The following is a 24,286-nucleotide window of genomic DNA, read 5'->3' on the forward strand; positions in this document are numbered from 1 at the left end:
TTGGTCTAAATTGTGCTTAATTAAATTATGAGACATTCATACGAAAATTGACAATATGAAATACAAAAGACATAGATATATGTCTGTACGTATAGTAATGCAGTGAAGTACGTATGTCCTTTTGATTTGTGCATCGAACTGTATTGCCGCGAACAGTATCTACGAAATTCGCCTTCGTATGATAAATCTATCAAATTAGTTTCTCCCAAGAACGGGATGTAAGGTAAGTGTGCCAGTTATTGACACGTTTAGACCCAATTATTGACTCATTCATTTTCCGAAATTATAAATTGTCGACACAAATTGTGAATTTCTCGATGACTATAACCAATTGCTACAACGTTAAACACTAGAAATATATTTTTTGGTAATTTTGGAACTACGGATGAAAAAGATAAAATCAAAAAAGGTCAATAACTGATACACTTACCTTAAGATTTTACTTTCTAACAGTACTCGCATCAAGCAGCCACCTTAAATTCTGTTCAACCTACATTATTTAAAAATGTTGAGTTAACAAAGTGGCTAATCCCCTCGTAGATAAGCCGATACCTAGTGGTTTTTATAGAAAATTTAATCCCACCTTTTTTCAAGGGGTTTGCGCTGATATTCGCAAGAAAAACGATATCGAGATATGTGATTACACCGTGCGCTAGGGTGCGCAAGAGGTAGGTATCACCTTGTGTGAGGCATGTGCGCATATAAATTGTGCGCTTTAGGCGGGGGAAGAGATACGCGGTATATTTGATGACAAGGGATTGTCACCCTGCATGCTTAACTGGGGCAGAAAAATCGAGACAAAGCCCACGGGGCGTTGTCTCGATATTAAACGTCATTCCCAAGAGCGATTCGCAGACTATATAAGCACAAACGTTCGGTCATGCATCGCCGATCGCGCGGAGGAAAAATTCATTGAGTAATTAGTAAATGAGATCGATACGTAAAGGACATTCGCAATTTTATTTCCGGGTACGGAAGAGAATTGAAAAAATTTTCCCAATTACAAACTCGCTTTGAGCAATAACGAGCGGAGCTTTGTCCCAGTAATCCCTCCCCCGGCCTAGCAGGGTGCTAATGATAAACCGTTTAGAGGAATTCAAAGCGTTCATTAACACAGAACAAATTCTAACCGGGTATACGCACTCGGGTCGTATACTTAATCATTCCGAAAACCGTAACTCAGCAACTAAGCTCCGGTACTTTACCGCGCGCTCGTTACACTGAAAAAATATGGCGCCGAGCTGCGCGTTTCAACCCATCTCTGACCGTTCCACGTAACCTTTATTCGACTTCGTTCCTAACGAAGGAATCGAGGAATCCTTCAGAAATGCGTATTCTGCAGAGAGTTTTCGGTGAATCACGCTGCTCAACGCCGGCATATAGGCAACCGGTGATAGAATTCAGATACGCAGAATACAAGATGTAGCTTCGGTTGCCTATCCGCTGGCGTTGAGCGGCGAAGTTCGTTGATAACTACTGATATATCGATTCTAATTAGACAATTCTCTGATACCAAAGATTAGGAAAAAGTTTGGGTTTGGTATTATGAAACGAATATACTGCGTCTCGCCCCAGTTCTCGAGTTCAAGGTGAATCTCACTGCGTAGACAATATATGTCAACAATCTCGCGCAGCGCACCCGGGATCCCTTAACGCCCCTAATTAGCTACCCGGACTGATGGACAACGATCATTGTAACACTTCATGTCACCTTATTACGTGCATGTCAGGTGCGGGCGGATTCGTTACGTAGGATGTTTTTGGGCAAAAAGGGGAATGGGACGACCACGGGGTCGACGCAGGACGCATGGGGGGTGGTTAGGGTGCGAAGGGCGGGGGAGGGATGCGGAGGCCGGTGGCCCCCGCCTTCTGGCCATCATCGGCCAAGCCAAAGACAACGGAATCTCGTATTCAGAGGCAGTCGGCGCGCAACCCTCCACCGAGAAGGGCGCATTCGACCACGCAGAATTCGCGAGTTTTCGGCGGGGAAATCTTAGTGGATTAGAACGAAGTTTCAGCCTGGGGATTATGTTTGCGAACGAATGCTGGCTGAGTGATACCGATGCGAGGATTCAGCTCTATTGATCAACGATTTATTGTCCAGTTTTCCATTTGTTTTTTTTTTTTCAATATTTGTTCACCTTAATTTCATTTTTGGATGGACGCTACGGGAGCGTCTGCAGCAGGAAACGCGGTGTTACCGACATCCGCGTCGTTCATCAACAAGAACCTTTTGGGTAAAGTCAAATGAAGAAAAAAGCAATATCAGATCATCAGCGAAAAAGAATAAATCCTGCCATAAGAATAATCTTCAAAAAGAATGAAGATCGTGTATTACAGTCACGGAAATTTGCATACCATAAAAAAAAAGTCTGTGCGTGGCATTCTAACCGCAATAAATTTTTTTTATAAATTATTGCTATATTTATACACTATTAAAATGCAGAATACCAAAGTGCAAAAAACAATTCCAAATTATCCAGACGTAATTTCATCAATGTTTAATATGCATGGGTGATAAAAATACGGTTTAAAACCTACGGTGATTATTTTAAAACACGCCTGAAAAAGCTTGGAATTGAATTTGGGTATTTAGCAGGTTTCAACCTAGAACGTGATCGCCGTATACAGGCTTCTTCGCTTTCACGGCGATTAAACTAAATTCAGGTGCCCCGTGAAACTGCCTGACCGCGTGACACGCTCCGTTGAATTGAGATTAATTTGCAAAGTGAAATTGTTTTAATTTCGTGGAAATTTCGTTGGTTCGCGAACTGAATTCAATACGAGACACATCCTCGAGGTGTGCGACGAGAAATGAGTTGAAAAATTGTCAAAAAATTACCGCTGCGATGTACAAATTTATTTGCAAAAATTAATCATAGAATGAACGAAAGAGTTTAACACTTCAATTATGCTGGCCAAGAATTTATTCGAATGTTTTATCCTTACGGATATCGTTCTCGATTTTTAGTCAAAAATTAAACCGCTCCATTTTCGTTCGTTTATGTTATACACGTTCTTCGATGAACCTTACTCCCGATAAAAGTTTCCAACTAAGTTGAAAGTGGCAAAGCTTGACACCCCAGTAAACCATCCTGAGATTTGCACGCCGCGAATAAAATGATCTCGGCTGCTTTTATATTTCAAATTTTAAACCTTCAGAGTTGGACCTCGACTACTTGGAGAGGAGAGGCGGCGAGGTAATCCCGTGCGAAAATGCAGACAGTGGTTCGAAGGAGGAGGAAAGCCCGGCGGACAGTCTCGACCGAGTAAAGGTCGTCTTCCTCGGGGCACCGGGAGTTGGGAAATCCAGCATCGTCAGGGTAAGCGGATAATTGTGTAACATGCATGAAAGTGGGACTTGGGAGCTTGTGAACTTGAGGAGCTGCAGACTCGGGAAAATTGAAGACTGAAATACCTTACGAAACATTGCGCAGCGTCTTACGAAAATCGTCCGTTTGCTCCGACCAATTTTAATACGAATCCATTTCCCGCAAATATTTCAATCGTTTGGAGACTGTTACGAGTGTACGTTTGCACCATGATTCGCAAATTTGTTCAGCCATATCTACGATTTTCATGCTTAAACAGAATACACGCGGTTATACCTTTGTATAAACGAACTTCGAATTCAATGTAAATTTTCGCTACTGTAACTGCAGCAACGTCAAATTTATCACCGCAATGCAGGTATGATGGCGATGTTACTGTTAACTAGATGTTACTCCAGAATTGTTTCAGTTGCCGATGTAAATTTAGTCTGCCATCCATATTCGGTTAGCTAGTATTGAACAATGAAACAAGCAAGTGATTCTCTGTAATAATTTTCATCGAAATGCTGTGCAAGGATTTGAGCATAAAATTAAACCAGTTTTTGATGCCCTTTGAATGTGATAAATAGTAAGATTAATCACGTTTCCACTGTGGACGATTTTAATTAAATATCAGATAATGAATTATGGGTCTAATTAAGTGACGTATAATGCTAATTGAAATGGTAAAAAGTGGTGGATTGTGAGAGTTAATTTCCAGCTGATTCCTTAGGAGAATAATCAGTGTCAAATTTATTTCTACGTAATATTGCTTCACATTCAGTTTTGGGTTTGTGATTCATTTACCTTCCTTCAACTTCACAATTCACAGACTTGAGAGATGACTGACTTGCAGTTTTGCACTGGATTTTCTACATCGTCGAACACAATAAAAGAAGTAGTTTTGAAAATATGTATTTCCTCAAAATACCGATTCCAACCTGTATACTGCCAAATAAATTTCAGCATTTGTGCAAGCTCCGTAAAATTTTTCTAACATATGACAGATATTTTCCAAACGAATTATAATATTTTAATGGTTCCAGTTAACTTAAACAGTTTAAGGGTTCCAATAATATATAACATCTTACGGAAATGGGGAGTTGATACAGGTTGTCTCACTCAGACTCACTCATATTGCTCTCGGTATAGAAGACACATTATAGCGATCTTATAAGCGGCGGGCAGAGACTATTATAATAAACAATTTCGTGGCGTTCCGAACTTGACAAAATCCCAGGCCAGACTGGCTCTACTTGGCCTCGACCCCGCAAAAGGTAAGCTTCGCGTAATTGTTGACGAAAGTGAGTCAAGTACCTTACCTGCCCTCTGTTACGTTACAAATTCAAAATTCAAAATCGATGCTTCTATGATCTTACCAACGACAGTATTTGCACGCTAATGATGCTGGATAGCAAGCATAAAAAAGGTCCGTTATGTCAGGGATCAATAGAGTGTTCCAACACATTCCTAACATTGTTCTTGGAGGTTAAAAGAAAGAGAGCAAAAAATAAATAAATCGAATTGCTGGAGGAGATGAGCACAGAGATGAGAAAGTTATCGGTTGACCAGTCAATTTTTCGAGTGATTGGAATCCTCCAGTCTCTTCAGCGTTTACTGTTGTTCTTTAATCTTTTGATTGAAACAATTGTTTTCATTACTCTGGTTCGTCGTATTTCTTTTACTTGTGGGAAAAGAAGTAAAATAACCGAATGAACGATAACTTTTACTCGACCTTTCAGTAGCCATTCGTCATTGTACTATAAGGAGGATAACTGAAAAGATAAAATTCGAGGTCTTGAGCTCTAGTTCCGATACCTATCAAACAATAATAATTCTCATTGCATGTATCGCACCGGTAATTGTAGAAGAATATTCAAACGTGAAAACAGTCGCTGGTGTAAAAGCTGGCTGAAAATATTTTTAATCAAAAGAACGGTGCAAAAAGCCCTGGGAGTTGGTACCGTACACCAAAAATTATATTGTGCCCGGAAGGTGATGAGAGATAATCTTTTCCCTCGAATTTCGACAGTTTATTGTGACAGTAATTTGACGACTTGAATAATTAAAATTAATTTTTCATTTAGTTTTGTTTTTATTGGAGCTCAAACATCTCTTCGTCTCTGCTTCTTTTTTATTGCTGTTTTATTTTTACTAAAGCAGTCGGTAGAATGATCGTTAAGAATATCAATCAATAAAATTTCGTTTAATAGACGTTTTTTTCATGAAAGATGTAAACAAAGCCAAAATACTGATTACTGTCTGCAATGGGGACGAAAAGTAGCTGGTCCGTTTTGTACTTATTGTTATGGACAAAGGTTGGGAAAACTGCGGCAGAGGCTGGCATTTCAAGTGGGCAGAGACGAGGTTGACAGGACTCGGTATCAAACAAGGATGATACCATTCTTACTGGCTACCACAGCATTTAAAGCATGCAGTTTGAGAGATAGAAATTGCTCACATCGGTAGCCCGCGTCGCACAATTCCTCGAGGGTAGTTATCGATTCAACAAAGTGTCCTCGAGAAGGTCTGGGATAGCCGAGTTGCGATGGAAGAGTAACAAGTCCCCTACGATTTTCGAAAGTTTGAAAATTGCACAACGAAACAAAATCCGAACGAAGAAAACTCCCGACTTATAATCCATGGCCATTATCCGTCGTCCCAGTTAACTTGGAAAACTGAGAGAAAATGGCCAGCTCCTGTCTCGTCAGAAGAAGATTGTGTTTTTTTTTTGCGTTTATCGAGCTCTGCAAGGCTACTCGGGAGAGTTTATATGTATTGTTAGATCTAGACTAGCTGTCAGTTCGAAGCGAGTAGCTGCGTTGGCTCTTAGAGTCTTCACTTCTGGGAAAAGCTTTCAGAATTCGATTTTGCGTTCCCGCGTCTGAGACGACCGTATTGTGACTATGGTTTTTATACGTGAGGCGACTTGATGCCCGTTATAATTTCGCCTCATTTTTTCACCATTTTCGATACGAGATTTGGCACTATAGCGTCACGTAAGGAATAGGTCGGAGGGCTTTTTTACAAGAAAAAAAAGAACCCTTCCAAAAGACGGTGTGAAACATCCTTCGTTGTGGAAGAAAGACCTGGGGAGAGAGTGTGATGTGAATTGAAAATTCCGAAGCACGAAAAGACGAATAAAGTTGTGAAAATACCAAAATCTTTTCACCTTGTATTAAAGAACTGCGGAGAGACGGAGACACGATAAATCAAACCTTCTGACAGTAGCCCCGGTGGAATAAGGCAATAATGAATGTTGTTTGATATACTTTTCTCATCCGCAATCCCGTAAGCAAAACTTCATATAACACCATTTGGCCCAATTTTCTTAGGGTGATTTATCTTGGAAGTATATACGAAAGTGACATCCAACGCGGATTCTGCGAACGGTTTTGCGATGTCTGAGGAGCCAAGAGATGTTACCCAAGCTTATCGTGGTAATACAATGGCAGACACGTGATACCATGGCCAGCAACCTCATTTCACGTACCTTATGCATGGTAAAAAAAAGTACCTAAATCAATAATAAGCGTAGATTTCTACTTGGAATTGATAGAGCTGAATAACAGGAAAATTGAACAACGAGTCAACTTTTTCCTAGAATATAAGATGAGAAAAGCACGATCTATAACAAGAAGAGAATGATTGATGACATAATTGAGCATGTCATACCCATCCGGTATTGTAATTAAGCTCAAAGTCCCGCGCTGTAACGTGTGTCTACGCAAATCATTCAGAAGCTCAACTTGCGAGCATCAGCTCCAAAATTCTCGAGCATTGATCTCAAGAAATTAAGCGTGGGATTTTGGGATTTCACCTCGGAAGTAATCGCTTATAAAATAAAATTAAGCACAAAGGTGCTTCGGAGAGTGGAAAAGTTTGACGAACAAGGTCATACAGTTCGCGGTTTTTTGGGTGAATTGGTATAACTACGATGGCCGTAGAAATCCATCGGCTGATTCCGCTGGTGTAAAAGCTCGGGCCGGGGCGAAGGGTTTTTTGGAGAGAAAAACAACCGGGGATGAAGTTCATTGTGGGTAGGTATGTACATGCACACCTATAGATATACCCAAAGAAATTTCATCCTTTCGAGAAAGTTTTATCGACCACTGTGCAGGACTTCTCCTGCGGGTAAAGTTAGATTGAACCACGATGCTTGAGCGATGCTGCTGATTGTCAACTTTTTCGAGGGGGGTCACGTGGGCGTGGGCTAAACCCGATTGGACGAGGTTCGATGGAGTTCGGAGGGTAGGTATAAGGTATATCGAATGTCTTCGAGTCCGCTGCCCGTAAAGCCTCGTCTCTGTGTACCTACTTTTAGCCAGGAGCTACAGAGATGGTGCGAAATGACCCTTCCAGCCGACCTTTCTGCTACTCTATCTTGTCACCCAAGAGCCACCCCATCTCCTCTTATCTATGGATGTCCCAAGTTTCGAAGCCGATGCTGGGTTCGCTTATATTATCTCAGTCTATCCACTCATAGCCGAATTTGCGATGTGTGTATTGAGGATAAGAAAAAAGGGAAAATAAGTTCGGCGTTTGGGAATCGCTATCAAGAGACCAGCGATTACATAAAAATTGCCGCTGCGGTTTACCCAAATGTGCGTTTTCTCTTTATATTCGGATGCAGAGGTAACCCCTGAATCCGAGTTTCGAGGCTGTATACATTAAAATTATTTGCAAACATGACGGGACTTGTAAAGTGGCAGGTGGCAGGTTACTGCGGAAAAGACGGATTATTGCGGATTATTTTTATAGCTTATTCGCACTTCGACCATGATTACATTCAGAGCCTTTGAAAAATTATATTATATCTACCTATGTAGGCTCATTTGTAAGGGTTATGCACTTTTGCGAACAATCCCACTTCGTCATCCTTTGAAATATCACTCTCGATTTTCTGCAGTGAAGGTGAAAAAAGGAAAAAGAGTTTTAGGATCATCTGAATGTTATTATATTCTATGCAGTGCTTTTTTCTAAAATGAGGCACTTCTGACGTGCTAGTATGTAAAGCTGCGAAGTAGAAATTGCACAGCGTACTCTTCAGAGAGCCTTTAGAAATGAACGAGTATAATTTTCTTTCACGGACTTAAAAATTATATTCAAAGTGTCGGTTGACGGTATGAAAAAACCGCGCTACATCACGTGTTTCATCAAGTACCGCCACTTTGAGAATCTTCTTGTATTTTCGGGCTTTCAGGATTCATCCAGAATCGCTCCGAGTATCCCATTTTATATACATTCACAAATCCTCAAAGACACCTCTCATTCCGAATTTACGGGTTGGTGTACAATTTCATCGTGGATTCGCAGGTATGGGTATTTCCGCAACCTCTGAAAGCCCTCCGAGCTTTTTTGCATGTATCATGAAATGTTACGGTATCGCTTCTCGGCATTAGATATTTTCGAAACGGAAGAAGAATGTTTACGGAAAATATAAATAACTCGTATTTGGGTTAGGAATATAATTAATCAACGCGTAAAATAAATTAAAATCGATTGTATAACATGATAATTACTCGTCCCTTGAACTTTCTGAAAAAAAAATTCATTCTTATTTACTTTTGCAAAGGACCCATCAATCAAGATATTGGCGTTCCACAAGATATTCAACTGAACCTAGCATACCTTATAAATGACCGTCTTCCATCGACTCTTCATATCCCCGACGCAAAGGAACTCATTTCCTGTACGCAATTGCCTTCCCTTAATTTCCTAACCCGGTTCCGTTCCCTGAATAACATTTTGTCGATCGAAATCTCAGAGATCATTTCGAGATGTTTGAGGTGGATCACCATCGATACCGAAAAAAACTTGTCCACACCCACATCGAACAAAATAAAGAGACAGGCAAGCGGAAGGATTGTGACTGAGAAAAATATTGCATAGACTTTGAAGGAACTACATTAAAAGCCAGATCTGCTGATATGGCCGATAAAAATTTAATGTACAAAGACACGTCGATATCCGTAAAAAAGCATCGATATTCATTCGCGCACATTCACTTCGAAATTCGGGTGGCAAATGAAATCAGCCACCAATCAGGCGAACGGTCAAGCCGATAAAACGAACCGAATCCTGTGACAACAACAAGTTAACAAAGCTACCAAAAAAGAATCACCGGCTGATTAAATACCGGTAAAACAATTCCCTCGAGCAATTTCGGCCGTGAAACTCAATCGAAACTACCGAATCTGGTCACGTGCTGCGTCGGTGAATGCAGAGCAGAGCTGAGCATTGCATCATCAAGTTTGATGGGTGAAGGGGCCATTATTCCAGGTGTTCTCTACAGATTCTCTAATTTCCGTCTCCCTCGACATGCCGCTGTTCCCCTGATTCTCTTTTGAACGTCAATTAAGTTTATCTGCAAATTCCCAGCCATACATGTGCGAACGTTTGCGCAAAGTCATGTGATGTACGAGGCGAGATCGGGCACAAATCGTGGTAGGTACACGATGTGAAATCAGGATGCTTTTGGCGTCAACGTAAGTTTAATTAATCCTACGTGCTGAGCATGGGGTCAGAAACTAGCGTATCGTTTGATTTCGCGTTTCTGCAACTGCAATGAAAAGAGGAACTAAGAAGACGATGGAGAAGCTGCGCAAAGTTAAGATGCGTGGTACATGTACGATATAATAAGTATGAATAACGAGTACATACCGACTGAATCGGATGTACATTTCAAGCGATCCTTGCCAGAGAGATAAGCTCGAAAAGCTTCTTTTCATTTTCTTTCAGAGATGCAAGTTCTCGATGGTTACAAAAAAAAAAAAATTTAAAGTGACAGCAAGAGTTGTTTAAGACTTACGGAAGTCTGTCCTATTAGGCTACTCTCGACGTTTGCGGAAGTGAAATTTCCTGCGCCGAAAAACATCGCGTTCTCTACAGGAAAAGCATCTCGCGCATGGAAAAAGAATATCCGGTTCTTACGTTCAATGTCAGACTTCAACGTTAAGAATTTATTGTGATGGCGACTTTTTGGGTGACTGCTAAGGTCGCATAATGTCTAAATCTTTTGCAACTTTAAGACGTAAAGTATTGCAGATAAGTGAAAAATTAACCTATTCGAATTCCAAAATATGATAACCACACGTATGGGAAATCGTTGTGGGAAAGGAAACGGACGAAAGTACGGTCACGCTCTGAACGTTGGAAAAGGAAGTCTCGATCATTGCACAGTGAAAAGACTTTTTGAAAAGGAATAAGCAGTACTTGGTCTGGAGTGGCCTTGACTTTTAGCATCTTTCAAAGCTTCTTTTCAAGACTCAGTCTTACATCTCTTTCTCCAGTTTCTTATTCTCGGCATTGTGTAACATGCTTTACCTCGGCAAACTCAAAGTGGATACAAAACCCGACTTGGCGTCCGGAATACCTGCTAAAAATATTGCATTTATAAAACGGAGCTTTCACGATGTAGTAGATATACGAGTTTATGTAAGGGTACAGAACAAAAGTAAAAGAGGGAAAGAAGTAATTCCACGGTCACTTTCAAGATAGCAGAGAAAATAACTGCTGGCTATGATTTATGTCTTTTTAACCGAAGCTGCTTATCGGATAATCCTGCTGTCTCAGGTTACTCGTGTGCTTTGCGTTAGTGATTATATAGTGGTTCAATTATTCTTCATTTGCAATGTACACGACATCGTTGGATAAATAAATCAGGACCCGTGTTATATCCATCCCGGACTATGTTTTCATGATTATACATACAAATGTAATTTCAAAATTATAGTATTATAATTCTGTTCGACTGTTTGATATCTGGCAACTGCATAGTTACAAATGAATAAGTTTCGTGTCTCTAGCGTCTCTACTAATCATAAGTGTCGATTCTTGAACCCTCAGAAAAAGCTTCGACATCACTGTTCACGAGTTTGGCTTTAAAGCTCGGTGGAAAAGCTGCAAATTTTTTACCACACCAATAAAGTGTAGTCAGCAATTGAAGTACATCCGTAAAAATTCTTAAATCGACGAGCAAGGGATTTAATTTATATGGATGAAATGAGCCTGGCTTTCGATCCAAATTACTAATTCTACTGGCAATCATAAGAAATTAAAACCTTGTCGTAACCGTTTATATTCCATTCAGAGCTGCCCCGGATTAGATGTCCATTCATGATCAATTGCATTATTCGTGATTGGTATCGCCTCGTTGAGATTCGTCCAATAGTGGCTAATCTACATCCACGCACCTTTTCACAATTTCTGTACAGCGAGAAGAAACCAAATCCGACCGTATTTATTTTAACCGTCGCCCGCACCCCAAACCCTCCTCCAAGACTTATAAATATAAAAATTGCTTCGCACAGCTGTCATCTCCGAGCCACTATATTCTTCTGCTCTTTTCCCTCCTTCGTTCGTGTTTTCTCTTACTTTTTTTCTCAGTAATTGAGGGAAAAAAACTTTTTTACAAGAAGGGTATATCAGGGCACAGTAAGTTTCTGAATTCATTCCGTCAATCTGCATATAAAATAGTCTCCACCTTCAACACGATTCGTCACTTTACTTTAAATAAGTATAAAATTTTTTCACCTGAAAAAATTGTTCGAGCTTTATTAATGCCGTTTTAAATCTAAAGTCTCACATACACATCCACCCTCCAGGATCTTCCGTAAAATGCGAATGCGTTGTGTATTCCTGAGTTAGACAGCTTTGTGGTATTATAATTCAACGTTAAAATCTTTGGTGAAACGTGTCGCGTTCCTGAGTTATAAAGTTTAGATTGACGCTTGTCTCGGCTCGACGGATCAGCAAAGAATACATTATCTATCACTGATGTATTTTCACGCATCATTTATTCCTTTCAGCAATTCGTCTGGAGCGAATTCTCCGAGGAATACAAGCCAACGGAACGAAGAGAGACATTCTACCCGAGCGTTGTGCTGGCGGATCGACTTTACGAACTCAAGATCTCGGATCTACCCGCCATTCCATATTTCCCTGTCAGTTCGCACCTCGAATGGACGGATTTCCGTTACTATGGATTGAGGAGCGCTACTGCCTATGTCCTTGTCTTTGACCTGAGTAATCAGGACACTTTTCAGGTGAGCATATGTGAACCTCGTGTCATTCGTTTTCTACCTTCAGGTATGCAGACCTGCGGTCAGATTCAAATAATATCAAATAATATACTTATTAGATACAGAAAGTCACCAGATTTTCTCTATTTATCCGACAACGCTAGAAACTGACTGCAAATACGCAACTTTACACAAGTACACTTACTTAGTGTTGTTGCTACTGTTAGTTACTGCTTTGAATGAAAAGTACAGGCTAATGCATAGACCCGGTTGGTAGCATTGATGACTCTATTGTTGTGCATTAATGCAGTGGTCTGTTAATAACCGTCTCTGACGGATTGTAGAGGGAAACTATAGTACGTTTTGTCTATCGGAATGACGTGGTAAATTCTCAATCTGAGCTAGGGTAGCCGAATTTATTAATCGATCAAATCTGACGTCAATATGCTACGAGATGCAAATCAATGATACGGTATAACGGAGCAAATGAAATAGAATATTGCGACCGACGCTGGGCAATCTCTGTAAGGCAATTATTTTATTTCCTACTCACGTTGTATAGGATATAATTGAAAGTACAGTGTCATCGCCAATACGTCGAATTATTTGAAAATTTAATACTTGCGCATTGATAATGTAAATTTACCCAAATAAAAAATGAAGTCCGGAAACAAAATAGATGAACTGATTTTTTAGTATACAGAAGAATGTGGATTTGAAGGAACAAACAGATGGGATTCCTCGTAAACAGTTTCACAGAAATCTCGATGCTGCATAGACTTACACCGTTGTTTATTCAATGTTTTATCCTACACTGATATCAAGTAATTACTGTAGTGACAAACTTCTACGGGATTCTGATTATAAGATGTTCACGTTTGATAACTTTCATTTTCCTGCTCGTGTAGTTTATATATAAAACTTCTGATGGTTTGCTACCTCCATCTGGTATAGAATATTTATAATTCAGAAGTTATTCAAGCGGTAATCATAAAATGTTTGCACAAACTTTATTCGCTGCGTATTGCCCGAAGGCTTGGAGATTGCTGACTTTGTGCTTTGAATATTCCTATTTTCTTTTTCTCAACATCGCTTATTTTCTTTTCTACTCGAGCTAAACTTAAAATATATAATATTATACGCATGGCAAATACAAATGCATCCGCTTCTGTACAGATAAGAAAAAATTGAGATAAATACCCAAAGTGATGAACATCGAAAAAATTTGAAGAAAATTTACCAGCTAACTCTTGGCTTAAGGCTATGAAATGACGCACTTATTTCAAAATTGACGAGAAAACTTTCACCTTATAAAAATTGAATTACTGCTTCTGAAGTCTCAACTATTTCACCCTTTTTGACGTCGTCAACAATTCGATTTTCAACAAAGTTCGAGCCCTTTCTTCAGGCTTGTCACTCTGTCATATTGCAAATCCCTGTGAAACGTGACTCTTTTCTTTGTGTCCGGGGAGTCGTGGGGCCATAAACGTTCCGGTGATCCTTCAAGTTCTTTGAACGAACCTCTCTTAGAGCTTTTTCTTGTAGCTCTCAAAAATTAACCCCCCGTAAAAGTATTCGATCCCTGCGTGTTCGTAGCTCGTCTTGGAAACCCGAGGCGTGTATGTAACCAATGTCAAGTCCCTCATGAATCCTCGACAGATCGGACATCCTGTAAGTCGAGGATGTAGGTTCGTCTCAAGGGTTGAAAAAGTCAAAAAGCTCACAACTGGGGCGGCAAAAATTGTACGTATTTCGAACCAACCAAGTGCGTGTCGTATAATTCTGGACTGTTAGTTGAGTCCCTCGCGCCACACTATTTTCTGCGCTAATTCGGGTTGGCTGTCTATCCTGGGAAGGGAAGGTCTAATAAAAATTTCCAAGAATCCAATTACTGGCTTTTATTACCGCTGCGACAAATAGAGGTGACTACAATCCGGACTTTTATTACGAATTCAGTACAGTTAATTTTCCTTTTTTCGTACAGTAGCTGTTGAATAATATCTCACGCAACAACGCGTTACGAGACAAAACCGCCTCGAGCAAAGGCGGAAATTTTGCAAAAAAGCCGAGGTAAAAGAGACTGAAGATCTTGTTGCGAAAATTTTGCTTTCGTATTGGTATTGAATTTGATAAATAAGAATGAATTCACATCCCACGAATTCGAAGAGCTCTTTCACGATCTGCTGCTAGACTCTGATCAGTTTTTCGACAGAAAATAATTTCGGATAATGAACTGGTTCGTGTGTGTTACAGTACATCAGAACCCTCCGCGAACAAATCTACGAAGCCAGAGATATGAGAGGAGTTCCTCTCCTCGTCGTTGGGAATAAGCAAGACAAACTTTCTGCCAGCGTAGCTTCCGGTACGAGGTACAGAGACATCGTCAACTTGGTACGGAAGCACTGGAGGTGCGGCTACGTCGAGTGCAGTGCCAAATTCAACTGTCGGGTCGTCCAGGTATGTAACTGCATACGAAGTCATCCTAATACTGAGTTGAAAATTTGGATAAGGGAGAAGAGGGGGAGGTAGATGTCATCGTAACGCAGAGACGTTTTTTTAAGAATTTTCACTTTGCGACAAACTTTGTTTTTTAATTTGAATGCACATCTTAAAGTAAAAACTGAGTAAGTCAAAAGAAGATGTGGACAAAAAAATTACAAATCACCGTAAATTGTTAACTTTTAGTGAAACAATGGACGTTATATAAACTGTAAAAAAACTAATAGAGAATGGGGTGAAAAAGTAAGGGTGACGTTGACGTCTTGTATAGAGTGAATGAGCGATAGAACAACCTGTCTTGAACGCGATACGACCGTCTTCAAAAAGGTCAAACTTAAATTGTGAATATATTATATCAGTCGGGCTTCACCAACTCACAAGTCGAAAGGTTGCGGACATAAATCGATTTTTTATTCAATTACGGTGGAACGCATATTTCTAGAACGGAATTTATCTGAAATATATTCTATTAAAAAATAACTACGTTTTTAATAAAATTTCAACACACCGGTCAAAAGTTTTTGTTGCTGAATGAAATATCATGGTAAACCTGGAGTATCAGTGTCAGTTTACAAGCACCTTCCGACACTTTTGCATTCACGTCGCCGTAGGAATCCTAGGGATATAAGAGTTGAGGGAGAGGAGGATAAATTTATCACATAATATTAGAAAAGGGGTGAAATTCTATAGGACAGAATGTGATAAGGGTGAGGAACGTGGGTCTAAGGTAGTGGAAAATAGTGTGTCGTGATATTGGGGTGGACCGGAGACGGAAGACGTTGGTGAATGATGGGGAAAGATTTTTGCTTTCACCGAATTTTCAGAATACCATAAAGTAATAAAAAAAGCATTGAAGGTCTAGAAATGAGGCAGTAAAACGGTATATGCAAGTCATTTTGAATACGTGGAAATATTTATTCAGCTTCACACTCGAGACAGACTTTACCCATGATTCCCTCGGCAGAGAAACTTTCTCATCAAGTCAAGTAAGTAAGTGAGTAAGTAAGTAAGTACGAAAGACATTTTCTCGAAATCTCAAACACACGTGACTTGTATCGATCTTCAAAATTTTCGAATATTCGATAATTAAAACAGGATAAAAGGGTGTCTAACCAGAGCTGTAAGAACCAGGGTATAAATAAAACCCTTTTACACGCGGTAAAAATTTGGTGCCTTTTCAACGAAATAAATTTGTAAATATACGTAGGTACTTTGTAAAAAATTGTTTCGAGGCGATACAACGTTTCGTCTCAAATGCCAAAATCGATAAAATAACTGGTAATTTGAGATTGTAAATATAACTTACGATCAATAAAATACAGTTACACGCAGAAAATCCAGATATTGATTTAGTAGACTTGATGAAATGATACACCAGCTGTTCTTGGACATTATCGAAACACTGAAACGCAGTTTCTAGTATCCAAATATTTCGTTCAAGTAGCACAATACTCTCTGTGACGCAAGAGAAGTAAAATTAACTATTAGGATGGGCTCCGGCCACCAGAAGATGCGTTAAAATCTGTACAATTAATAACGAAACTACAGCTGCAGTGTGACATACGCGGGCTCTTGCATTATACATGGATTCAGTGTACCGAATTAATTCCAGGTGTTCAGGGAATTAATGAAGGGTATCCAGGCGGTGGAAGGAAGACCACCCTCACCGTCGCCGACGCCTTCGCAGCCGCTGAGAGCCCATCCCCATAACTCAAGCGAGAAGTGTATTTTTCTTTGACATTAGAGGAAATTTTCTAAGGTATTCAAAGACGCGAACAATCACAATGTATTCCCCTTTATTATCAGAGGCTCAGTTCGTAAAGCAGTATTAAATTTCGGCCCCAAATCCACAGCTCAAAATTACACAAATTCCCCATTATACGTGTCATACATTATATATATACATATATATATATATATATATATATATATATATTTTTTGCAAAAATTCAGAACGAAATAAACTCCATATTTCATTAAATTCACCAAGTTCCCATACGATTAAGTGTAATACCGTTCAATCGCGTTTTACTCCAGGATCTAGCTCATCCTCAACTTATACAGATTAGATTAGACCTGGGTCATCAGTATCACGTCTCAAGTTCTGACATATGAGCAGTGAGCACACACAATTAGGAGTCCGATTTCGGGTGCGTATTACCGCTCAATATCCAGACAACCCTTTGCCAAACTCTCAAGCTGTCTATTAACAACTCCCGGAAACCCGAGACTACACCCTGCAGGTAGGCCGAGGAAAGTAGGGATGAGCGACCAGATGAAACTGCGTATCACGCGTTGAATACGTATTATACTTATCAACGGACAAAAACAAAATATATTATACATCTAACATAAAAATATACGTTATACTGCGCCGTTACCCATACACATACTATACAAGATATTATATCATTGTACGCCATTATAGGGGTAGATCCGCTCAAGCAATAGTACCTATATACCTATATTTTATTAATTGTTGAAAAGTTAATAATCATTAGCCTATAAGTGATTACTAGACGGTGAAAACATTAAACAATAATAACAATAATAATAATAATAATAATAATAATAATATGTGTTATTGTTGTTTACATAAATAATGTTTATGCAACTTTATATCATTATATATATATACTACGATATACCTATTACAGCTCACCACGATGCAGGAAATGAAGAAATTCCAAATTCGTATAGAATGATAAATTTATATATAAGTTTTGAGAAGACGAATCAATTTTACTTGATTTAATTAATTAGGCCTGGCATCGTATTATATTCACTCACTATCTATAGAAAAGCATCGTTTTACATGAAACATGAACACGAGAAGATGTGAAACTTTGTGAATTTCTCACTGCACAGTGGCGAGTAATGTGTACTGCAGTCGAACTCCGCAATAATCAATTTCCCTATATGATATAAAAATTGGACGGTATTCGGAAAGTCGAACTTCCCTCACTGCAGGATGTAGGTATTTTTATTTCTCTTAGATTTTTCTATTTCAATTTTTTGTTGGACAGCGAACAGACTGTTGCGGAGTTTAACTGTAAATGAAAAGGCTGTATACTTTGTTGTTGACTAATAAAAATTTGCTCATCGAAAAACAATCGATGAGTTAAAACATTAAGCACCAACTTTTTTAATCGTTCTCCTTGCCTTTTCACCAAGTAAAACCTTCAATTCTGACACCATTTTTTTTCAATCGATAAATTCCAAATCTCTGTGATGCCAGACATTGTGCAAACCAGCTTTTGCAGCACCAGACTTTGCGCGTCTCTCACCGTCACGGTGGTAAAGGAACTGGAACGAGAATGCTGAAACTGCTTACCGGAACGCAATGTCAATTACACCGTGTAACCTCAAAGTATCGAAATTATGCTACAACCGGGACAGGCAACATCGGACTTGGTCAACCTCAGACGCTGAAGGTTTCGAAAATTTTCTAAAAACTTTAGTAACGATACTAAATCAAATTTACCTGCTTTCTTGAAGTATGAAAAATGAAATAGATCAATCGGCAAATTTAGAACAAAGCTTAAATTTAAGAATATCAAAATATATATACCAAATATCTCATAATAAAGAAATGAACATTTTTGAATCAGCATATTGTTGAATTAATTCATATAATAATTATAATTGACCAATTTGCAGTGAAAATCTCGTGCCAAGTATTCTCGGCAATTTTTTTACCTGATTTTCTTGTAAACAAGCTAGCTAAAAGTCATAAAGAATTCAAAGCAAACCGTCACAGGTAGAAACAGAAACAAACAAAATCTCTCCGAACTTTGACTCATTCATCAAAGGGCTAAGCACGATCTCTCTAACGAGTCTTTCTGTAAAGGAAATCTTCTTAGGAATCTGCTCCGCGTACAAGCAGCATACCATTCCCCAATGTTCGAATCTGATTAAAGTATGCAAACCGTAAAGGTGAGCACGACTCGAGGGACGCCGAGCACCAGTACCGACTTGAAAGAAGCTCTCTGCGAGAAAATACCGCTTCATCACGATCTTCTGAGGAACTTCCGCCTCCGTTACGGTGCATCTGTCGTTAGCCATCTCACCGTCGACGACCTTTATCAGGGATTATCAGGTGTCAGCACAACGGTCAGAGAAACTTCGGAAATCGATCAAAAACTTGGGGTATGAATTTCCGAAATTTTGTTACGGGGGTTTTAAAGTAGCACAAACAAGGTGTTTCAGAGTTAAAATTTTTAACCTATTGAATGGCCAGGTTTTAAGAGGCAGCAGGTGATGCTTGAGCCGAAATTTTGGCTGTTAGCAATAAAGATCGTTTTCTTTTTCTTCTCCAACACGGCAAGTGAAGTGTTTCGTAAATACAATAAAAAGGTTCACGGATTCATTCTCATTACCTCTGGATAACCCTTGACTTATCGACCGTGCCTTTGGACATTTCGAAATTGTAACTATCCGACTTGATCGAAAAAATCCTTGATCGACGATTGAACAGTACATTATTAACCGCTGAGCACAGATGGATAAACTGCGTTATAAGACTTGGTGGAGTTTCGCGGTATTTTACTCAAGGCATGATAAATGGTTTTCTTAATGTTCAAAGTTCCGAGACCTGAAAAATCAACTTGCGTGTGCCACTTTAATATGGAGAGTGAAACTGTAAGAGAGAGAAGAAAAAAAACTGGGCGAGAGTGGAAAAGAGAGTTTATCATGTGCTGCTCTGGGGCTGCAGACTCCCCAAAAGCAGAATGGCAAACAACATAAATAATGTCGAAGTGGAAGGAGAAGGTCACCCGCCAGACAGGGTGTCAAAATAACTCACATGAAACCTGCGATTTCGGAAAGACCTGGCTTCTTTCCTTTACACCTTCGTTTAACCTTTGAAGCTCCTACAGGAGCTTGGCTCGACTCTTTGCCGCATGTTAATTAATACACTTCGTGGGTTGGAAAAGAAAAAGAAAGGTCGAGGGATATGGAGAGAAAAATGGGGGGACAGGAGAAATATTTCAATTCGTTATACGACTTACTAATTAAATGAATTCCACCGAGCATGCCGCTTAGAGGGTAAAGCTGCTCCAGGAACGCTTTCATCACGACAGGTCTGAGAAAATAAATCGTTACCACCATGAACAAAAGACTTTAGCGGCTGTAATTATGTAATGACAAGTCGGAGACGTACCCTTGGGTATAATTACTTTAATATCATTACGCTACTCGGCTTGTCTACTACGGTTATACGAGTAATTTCAGATCAAACCACAGAGACTATTACCCCACCTACATTTCCCCGTATCCCTGGAAACCTTTTTTAGTCACGGATTATTCGGTAGCGGCAAATCGTGACGAGGAAGGTTTAAGAAATGTGTATAGAAAGAATACCTCCCTTTTCTCTTGCTTGCCGAAAGCTCGTATAACAAATAAAACATTAGCATTAGCTTTCAATTAGTTATAATCCAGTAGTATCAAAGCATGATCATTCCTTGTAAGAAAGCATGAGTCCATCGATCGTTAGCAAATACGAGGGTGAATAATTCAATTGAACCAATTGAAAAATTGCCTGAAGTGTAAAGAGTTTGGGTGGAATGAAGAATTTTCATTGATGCTGGGAGTATCTGGAGTGTATAACGGGGCTTGCTTTCCAAGTCAAGAGTGCTTTTTGACGAGATTGAGAAAATGCATGAGCCTCGTTAAATTTCTAGAATTTCCTCGCCAAATGCGGGGCTGAATTTACTGTTTTCTCGTCAAAATAACAAGCAGGTTAGGTATCGAGGGCTCGCCATCCCCGAGGTCGTCGCGCTACTCCCACGCCGTGGAAGTTCGCCCTGTCCTGAGGCGGTCTTCTGGCTCCTGTTAACCGGCGACGTTCCCACACTCGAGCAAACCGCATCCTTAACGGCGGACTGGACTTCGCGACGCCTAAGGCGAAGAGAATGGTGGTCGGAGGGAGGCGGAGGGATCGTTGGTTCCGTTCTCCAGGCTCTTCCGAAGACCGTGTCGCCTCTGGGAAGGCTGTGCGTAGCTTTGACCACCCTTGGAGCGGACGAACACGCACGAAGAGCCATGAAAACTGGAGCGATGTCACACACGCATTGGGAAGTAAGCATCAATTTTCATCTGCCGTTTGGCACTTCGATTAACCCTTGTCACATTTACTGTATCTGTCCCGTTCGATGCGAAACTCATTTTTCGTCTCCTGCCGACAAAAAGTACGCTTACGAAGACTGCATGGAAGTGCTGGCCGCATTGCCGGCGATTGTTGGTCTCGTGAGTAAGACTCAGAAATTGGACAACGCTACCGAGGAAGGTGATTGGGTGGATTTTCTGCTTCAATGTCTAGGAAATATAGCCACCGATGACAAGGGAAAGATGTCATCGCTCGGCGAATTCCTGCGACTCTATATCACAGTAAACGCGTAAGTGTCCCGTTGAACGACTATAATGAATAATTATTATAGTTGAGGAATTTATGATACCCTAATAAATATTAATATCCAATGTGATAAGAATTTTTAGTTAAAAGTAAAAAAGTAAAAGGATCAAAGAAGTCGTTAAATTTTGTGAGATCTTTTTAAATCCGCTGGAGTTCTACGAGATTTCAGAAATTTTGCGACCTAGAAACGTAGAGTATTCGCATTTACGTGTCAGTTAATTATAGTCGTTCATGTCCTCCGCCAGTAACAGCTTTGCCCGTTATCTCTCGGCGTTGATATTTCTCGACAAGTTACAGTACAGAGCCAGTCTTTATTTCACCCTCCATATAAGCTCACATTCAGCTGAAGTTTGAATTACCCAAGTTAACCAATTTCGTTAAGCGACGAGGACGGTGGTTCCCCGGGTGCACACACGACGCAAATACTCGGAGATGCGATATTAGATCCAAGTCAAGCGTTGGCAGCGGGTGCATTGGCGTACGAAGACGAGCCCAGAGGCGGATCGATGCTGCAGGTATGAATAGCTGCAATAAATATAGCACGAGAGTTCATCGAGTATCCAAAATCATCTGAATCGTAGAAAAAAAGTTAAGAATAAAAACCGAAATAAACGATGTATAACTGTCTCGCAGTACATGGAGTTTCAAAAAAACTTGCAAGATGCTCTGGGCGTGAATCCCACGGAAACGGCGATAAGGAACTACCTTTGGCTCCTGGTGAAACGGCAGGGTGAAGTGGCCGGTTACAAAGAGTCTGAATTCTGCGATCCCAGGTACATCGTGCTCAGGAACTACGGGAGGGAACATCTACCGGAGGCATCGGAGGTCAAGGTAACTCCCGTGGGAAAGTGGAGTGCCTGAATACCGTATGACACATCGCAAAGTCGAAGGCACGACACCTGTTGACTTACGGTTATTGGCTCCGCTGCCAGCAGCCCATTCAAAATCCTTTCAAGATTATTCTATAACAACGGGCTCGCAGATTACGGACGTGAGAATTTTTTATGTCCATTTGGGGGTATCAGGTGTTGGATGAAGCAGCCAGATATAGTCTGTACAGTTCGTTGTTATTGGGAAAGTTGTTTGCAAGCTGTTTTTAGCTCTCCATAGGAGCGTCGAAGCCGTTGGTTTGTGTTGAAGGTGGAGCATTAGCAAGCGATAGGTATCACGAGTTTGACGATTTTCTAATTTACGTGCTAAGTTTAGCCGTCGTAATTAAACGACGAGCGGCAACCTGCTACTCGAAAGCGATATTTAAGTTTCTGACGAGAACGTCTTTACGGTTCCAGCTCTCGCGGACTATTTCAAAAGTTTTGATTCCTATCTTGAACCAGGCGAAAGTGAAGAAATCTTGGCCAGAACACAACGCGATTGCGGCTCCCATTTTACAAGTAAGATCTTCACACAATTATAAGTAGGATATTAAAGGAACAACGGGGGAAGAAAAACATTGGTTGGATGGTTGGAAAGACTCGGTGTAGAACTGAATTGCGTTACGTTAACAAAATCGTTATTAACCATTGTGCTGCACACATTCTATGTATTACATTGGTGTCACACCTGGGTCGGTGGAGACCTCCCATTAAAGATCATTGCGTAGAAATGGAGATATGGATTCAGATAAAAAATCATAAAACAACAAAGTGCTGGGAAATGGATCCTTCTACTAAAAAAAAATTATAACTCACTTAAATTTTAATATTTTGAGCTGAAAATTGACTGAGCAACTCTCAAGACACGGATACTTAAGAAAAAAATATAGAGAAATTATGCAATGAAAAAAAGGTATTTATTTGAGTGAGTGAAGTTGAATTTTTGGAAACAGAACGAATTAACGATTTTTACGATATTTCATTACTTATCTTGGATGAAATCGGATATTTTTGATGTTTTTCATATGGTATTTACCTTGAAGATGTGCAGCCTAAGGGTTAACGACATTCTGATAATGCATTATGCAAACGACGTTTACATATGCAATTCGATGGAATAAATAGTTCTTAACTGAAGCATTGCATTGGTTCCAAAACAGAGATGTAGACGGAAAATGTTCTTGATGCTAAACATATTATAGCTTAAAATAGATTCAAAACCGACTAATTCGATGATATGCGAAAGAATACCCTTAAAGAGTAGCCGAATGTATATTGTCAGTTTATTTATTTTTTTCTGTAGTCCAACGCAATTTATTGTTTCTCTTATGCTGATGTTTGTTTATGCAACAAATTTCTAATTGATTGCATTACTCCGAAACTCTTCCAAGTTATATTTCACTGCTTGTGAATTCAAAGGAAACCATTTCCGTTAAAACGTACAACGCAGACTTGATGAAAAATAACTAAAAGGAGGAACTTCAATATCGTTAAAATTATAAAAACGGTTACGTAAATTATATTATATACATCGTACCGTGTCGGTTACGGAATACGGTATCAAATAACGGCTTTGATCAGCATTCTTGCAATTGGTATTACGAGGTTTACCTATACACCCAACAAAAAAACTGGCAGCACATTCACCTGAGTGCATGTACATCAAATACTCTAGTAGTTTCATTCAAAAATAAAATCGTGGTTTTCCGCAGAATTGCATAAATTATATATTATACTTTTCATCACTTTATTCCGATTCATTTTGGTTGAAGAACCCGATGCACGCAAATATATGTACATTTTTTACTAGTTTTATGGCCTTCGGGACATGGCGTTCAACCAAGTATTGTTGTGCATGTCCCGCGCCCTCGGAGCTGTCGCTTCCATAATTTGGGCCAGAGCTATCAACGCGCCCGGAGAACGCCCCAGGTCCAGGTGTACTTACACCTACATGAATGCTGTTAGCAAAGTTCGGAAAAAGTCAAAAAAGTACTCTGTGACTTACGCCAAGCACGTCCCAAAGTAAAGTGTCGTTACGTAATAATGAAAAATAATTGGGCAGACTTCAACAGCAATTTACAATTCAATAGTAACAATCAGTTTTACAGTATCGTATATAAAACAACTATATATTGTATTCTGTTCATTTGCCGAATCGTATAAAAATAA

At 39.8% G+C, this 24,286-nt stretch overlaps 2 protein-coding genes across 2 annotated transcripts; both read left to right on the top strand.

The window, feature by feature from the left end:
* Nucleotides 1-1,924: 1,924 nt before the first annotated feature.
* On the top strand, nucleotides 1,925-16,775 carry LOC124406441 (ras-like protein family member 10B). Its single transcript, XM_046881850.1, has 5 exons — nucleotides 1,925-2,237; nucleotides 3,163-3,323; nucleotides 12,122-12,358; nucleotides 14,588-14,791; nucleotides 16,446-16,775. Exons 1-5 carry the CDS (start codon nucleotides 2,159-2,161, stop codon nucleotides 16,569-16,571), a joined length of 807 nt encoding a protein of 268 aa, XP_046737806.1. The 5' UTR covers nucleotides 1,925-2,158; the 3' UTR covers nucleotides 16,572-16,775.
* Nucleotides 16,618-24,181, top strand: LOC124406524 (probable citrate synthase 2, mitochondrial). Its single transcript, XM_046881961.1, has 11 exons — nucleotides 16,618-16,650; nucleotides 17,009-17,076; nucleotides 18,072-18,267; nucleotides 18,445-18,593; nucleotides 18,754-18,982; nucleotides 20,573-20,911; nucleotides 21,023-21,228; nucleotides 21,628-21,760; nucleotides 21,879-22,076; nucleotides 22,535-22,636; nucleotides 23,928-24,181. The coding sequence occupies exons 1-11, from the start codon at nucleotides 16,618-16,620 to the stop codon at nucleotides 24,141-24,143; spliced, it is 1,869 nt and encodes a 622-aa protein (XP_046737917.1). The 3' UTR covers nucleotides 24,144-24,181.
* The last annotated feature ends 105 nt before the right edge of the window (nucleotides 24,182-24,286 follow it).

Source organism: Diprion similis, chromosome 6 (assembly GCF_021155765.1).
Source record: "Diprion similis isolate iyDipSimi1 chromosome 6, iyDipSimi1.1, whole genome shotgun sequence".
NCBI classification, from domain to species: Eukaryota; Metazoa; Arthropoda; class Insecta; order Hymenoptera; family Diprionidae; genus Diprion; species Diprion similis.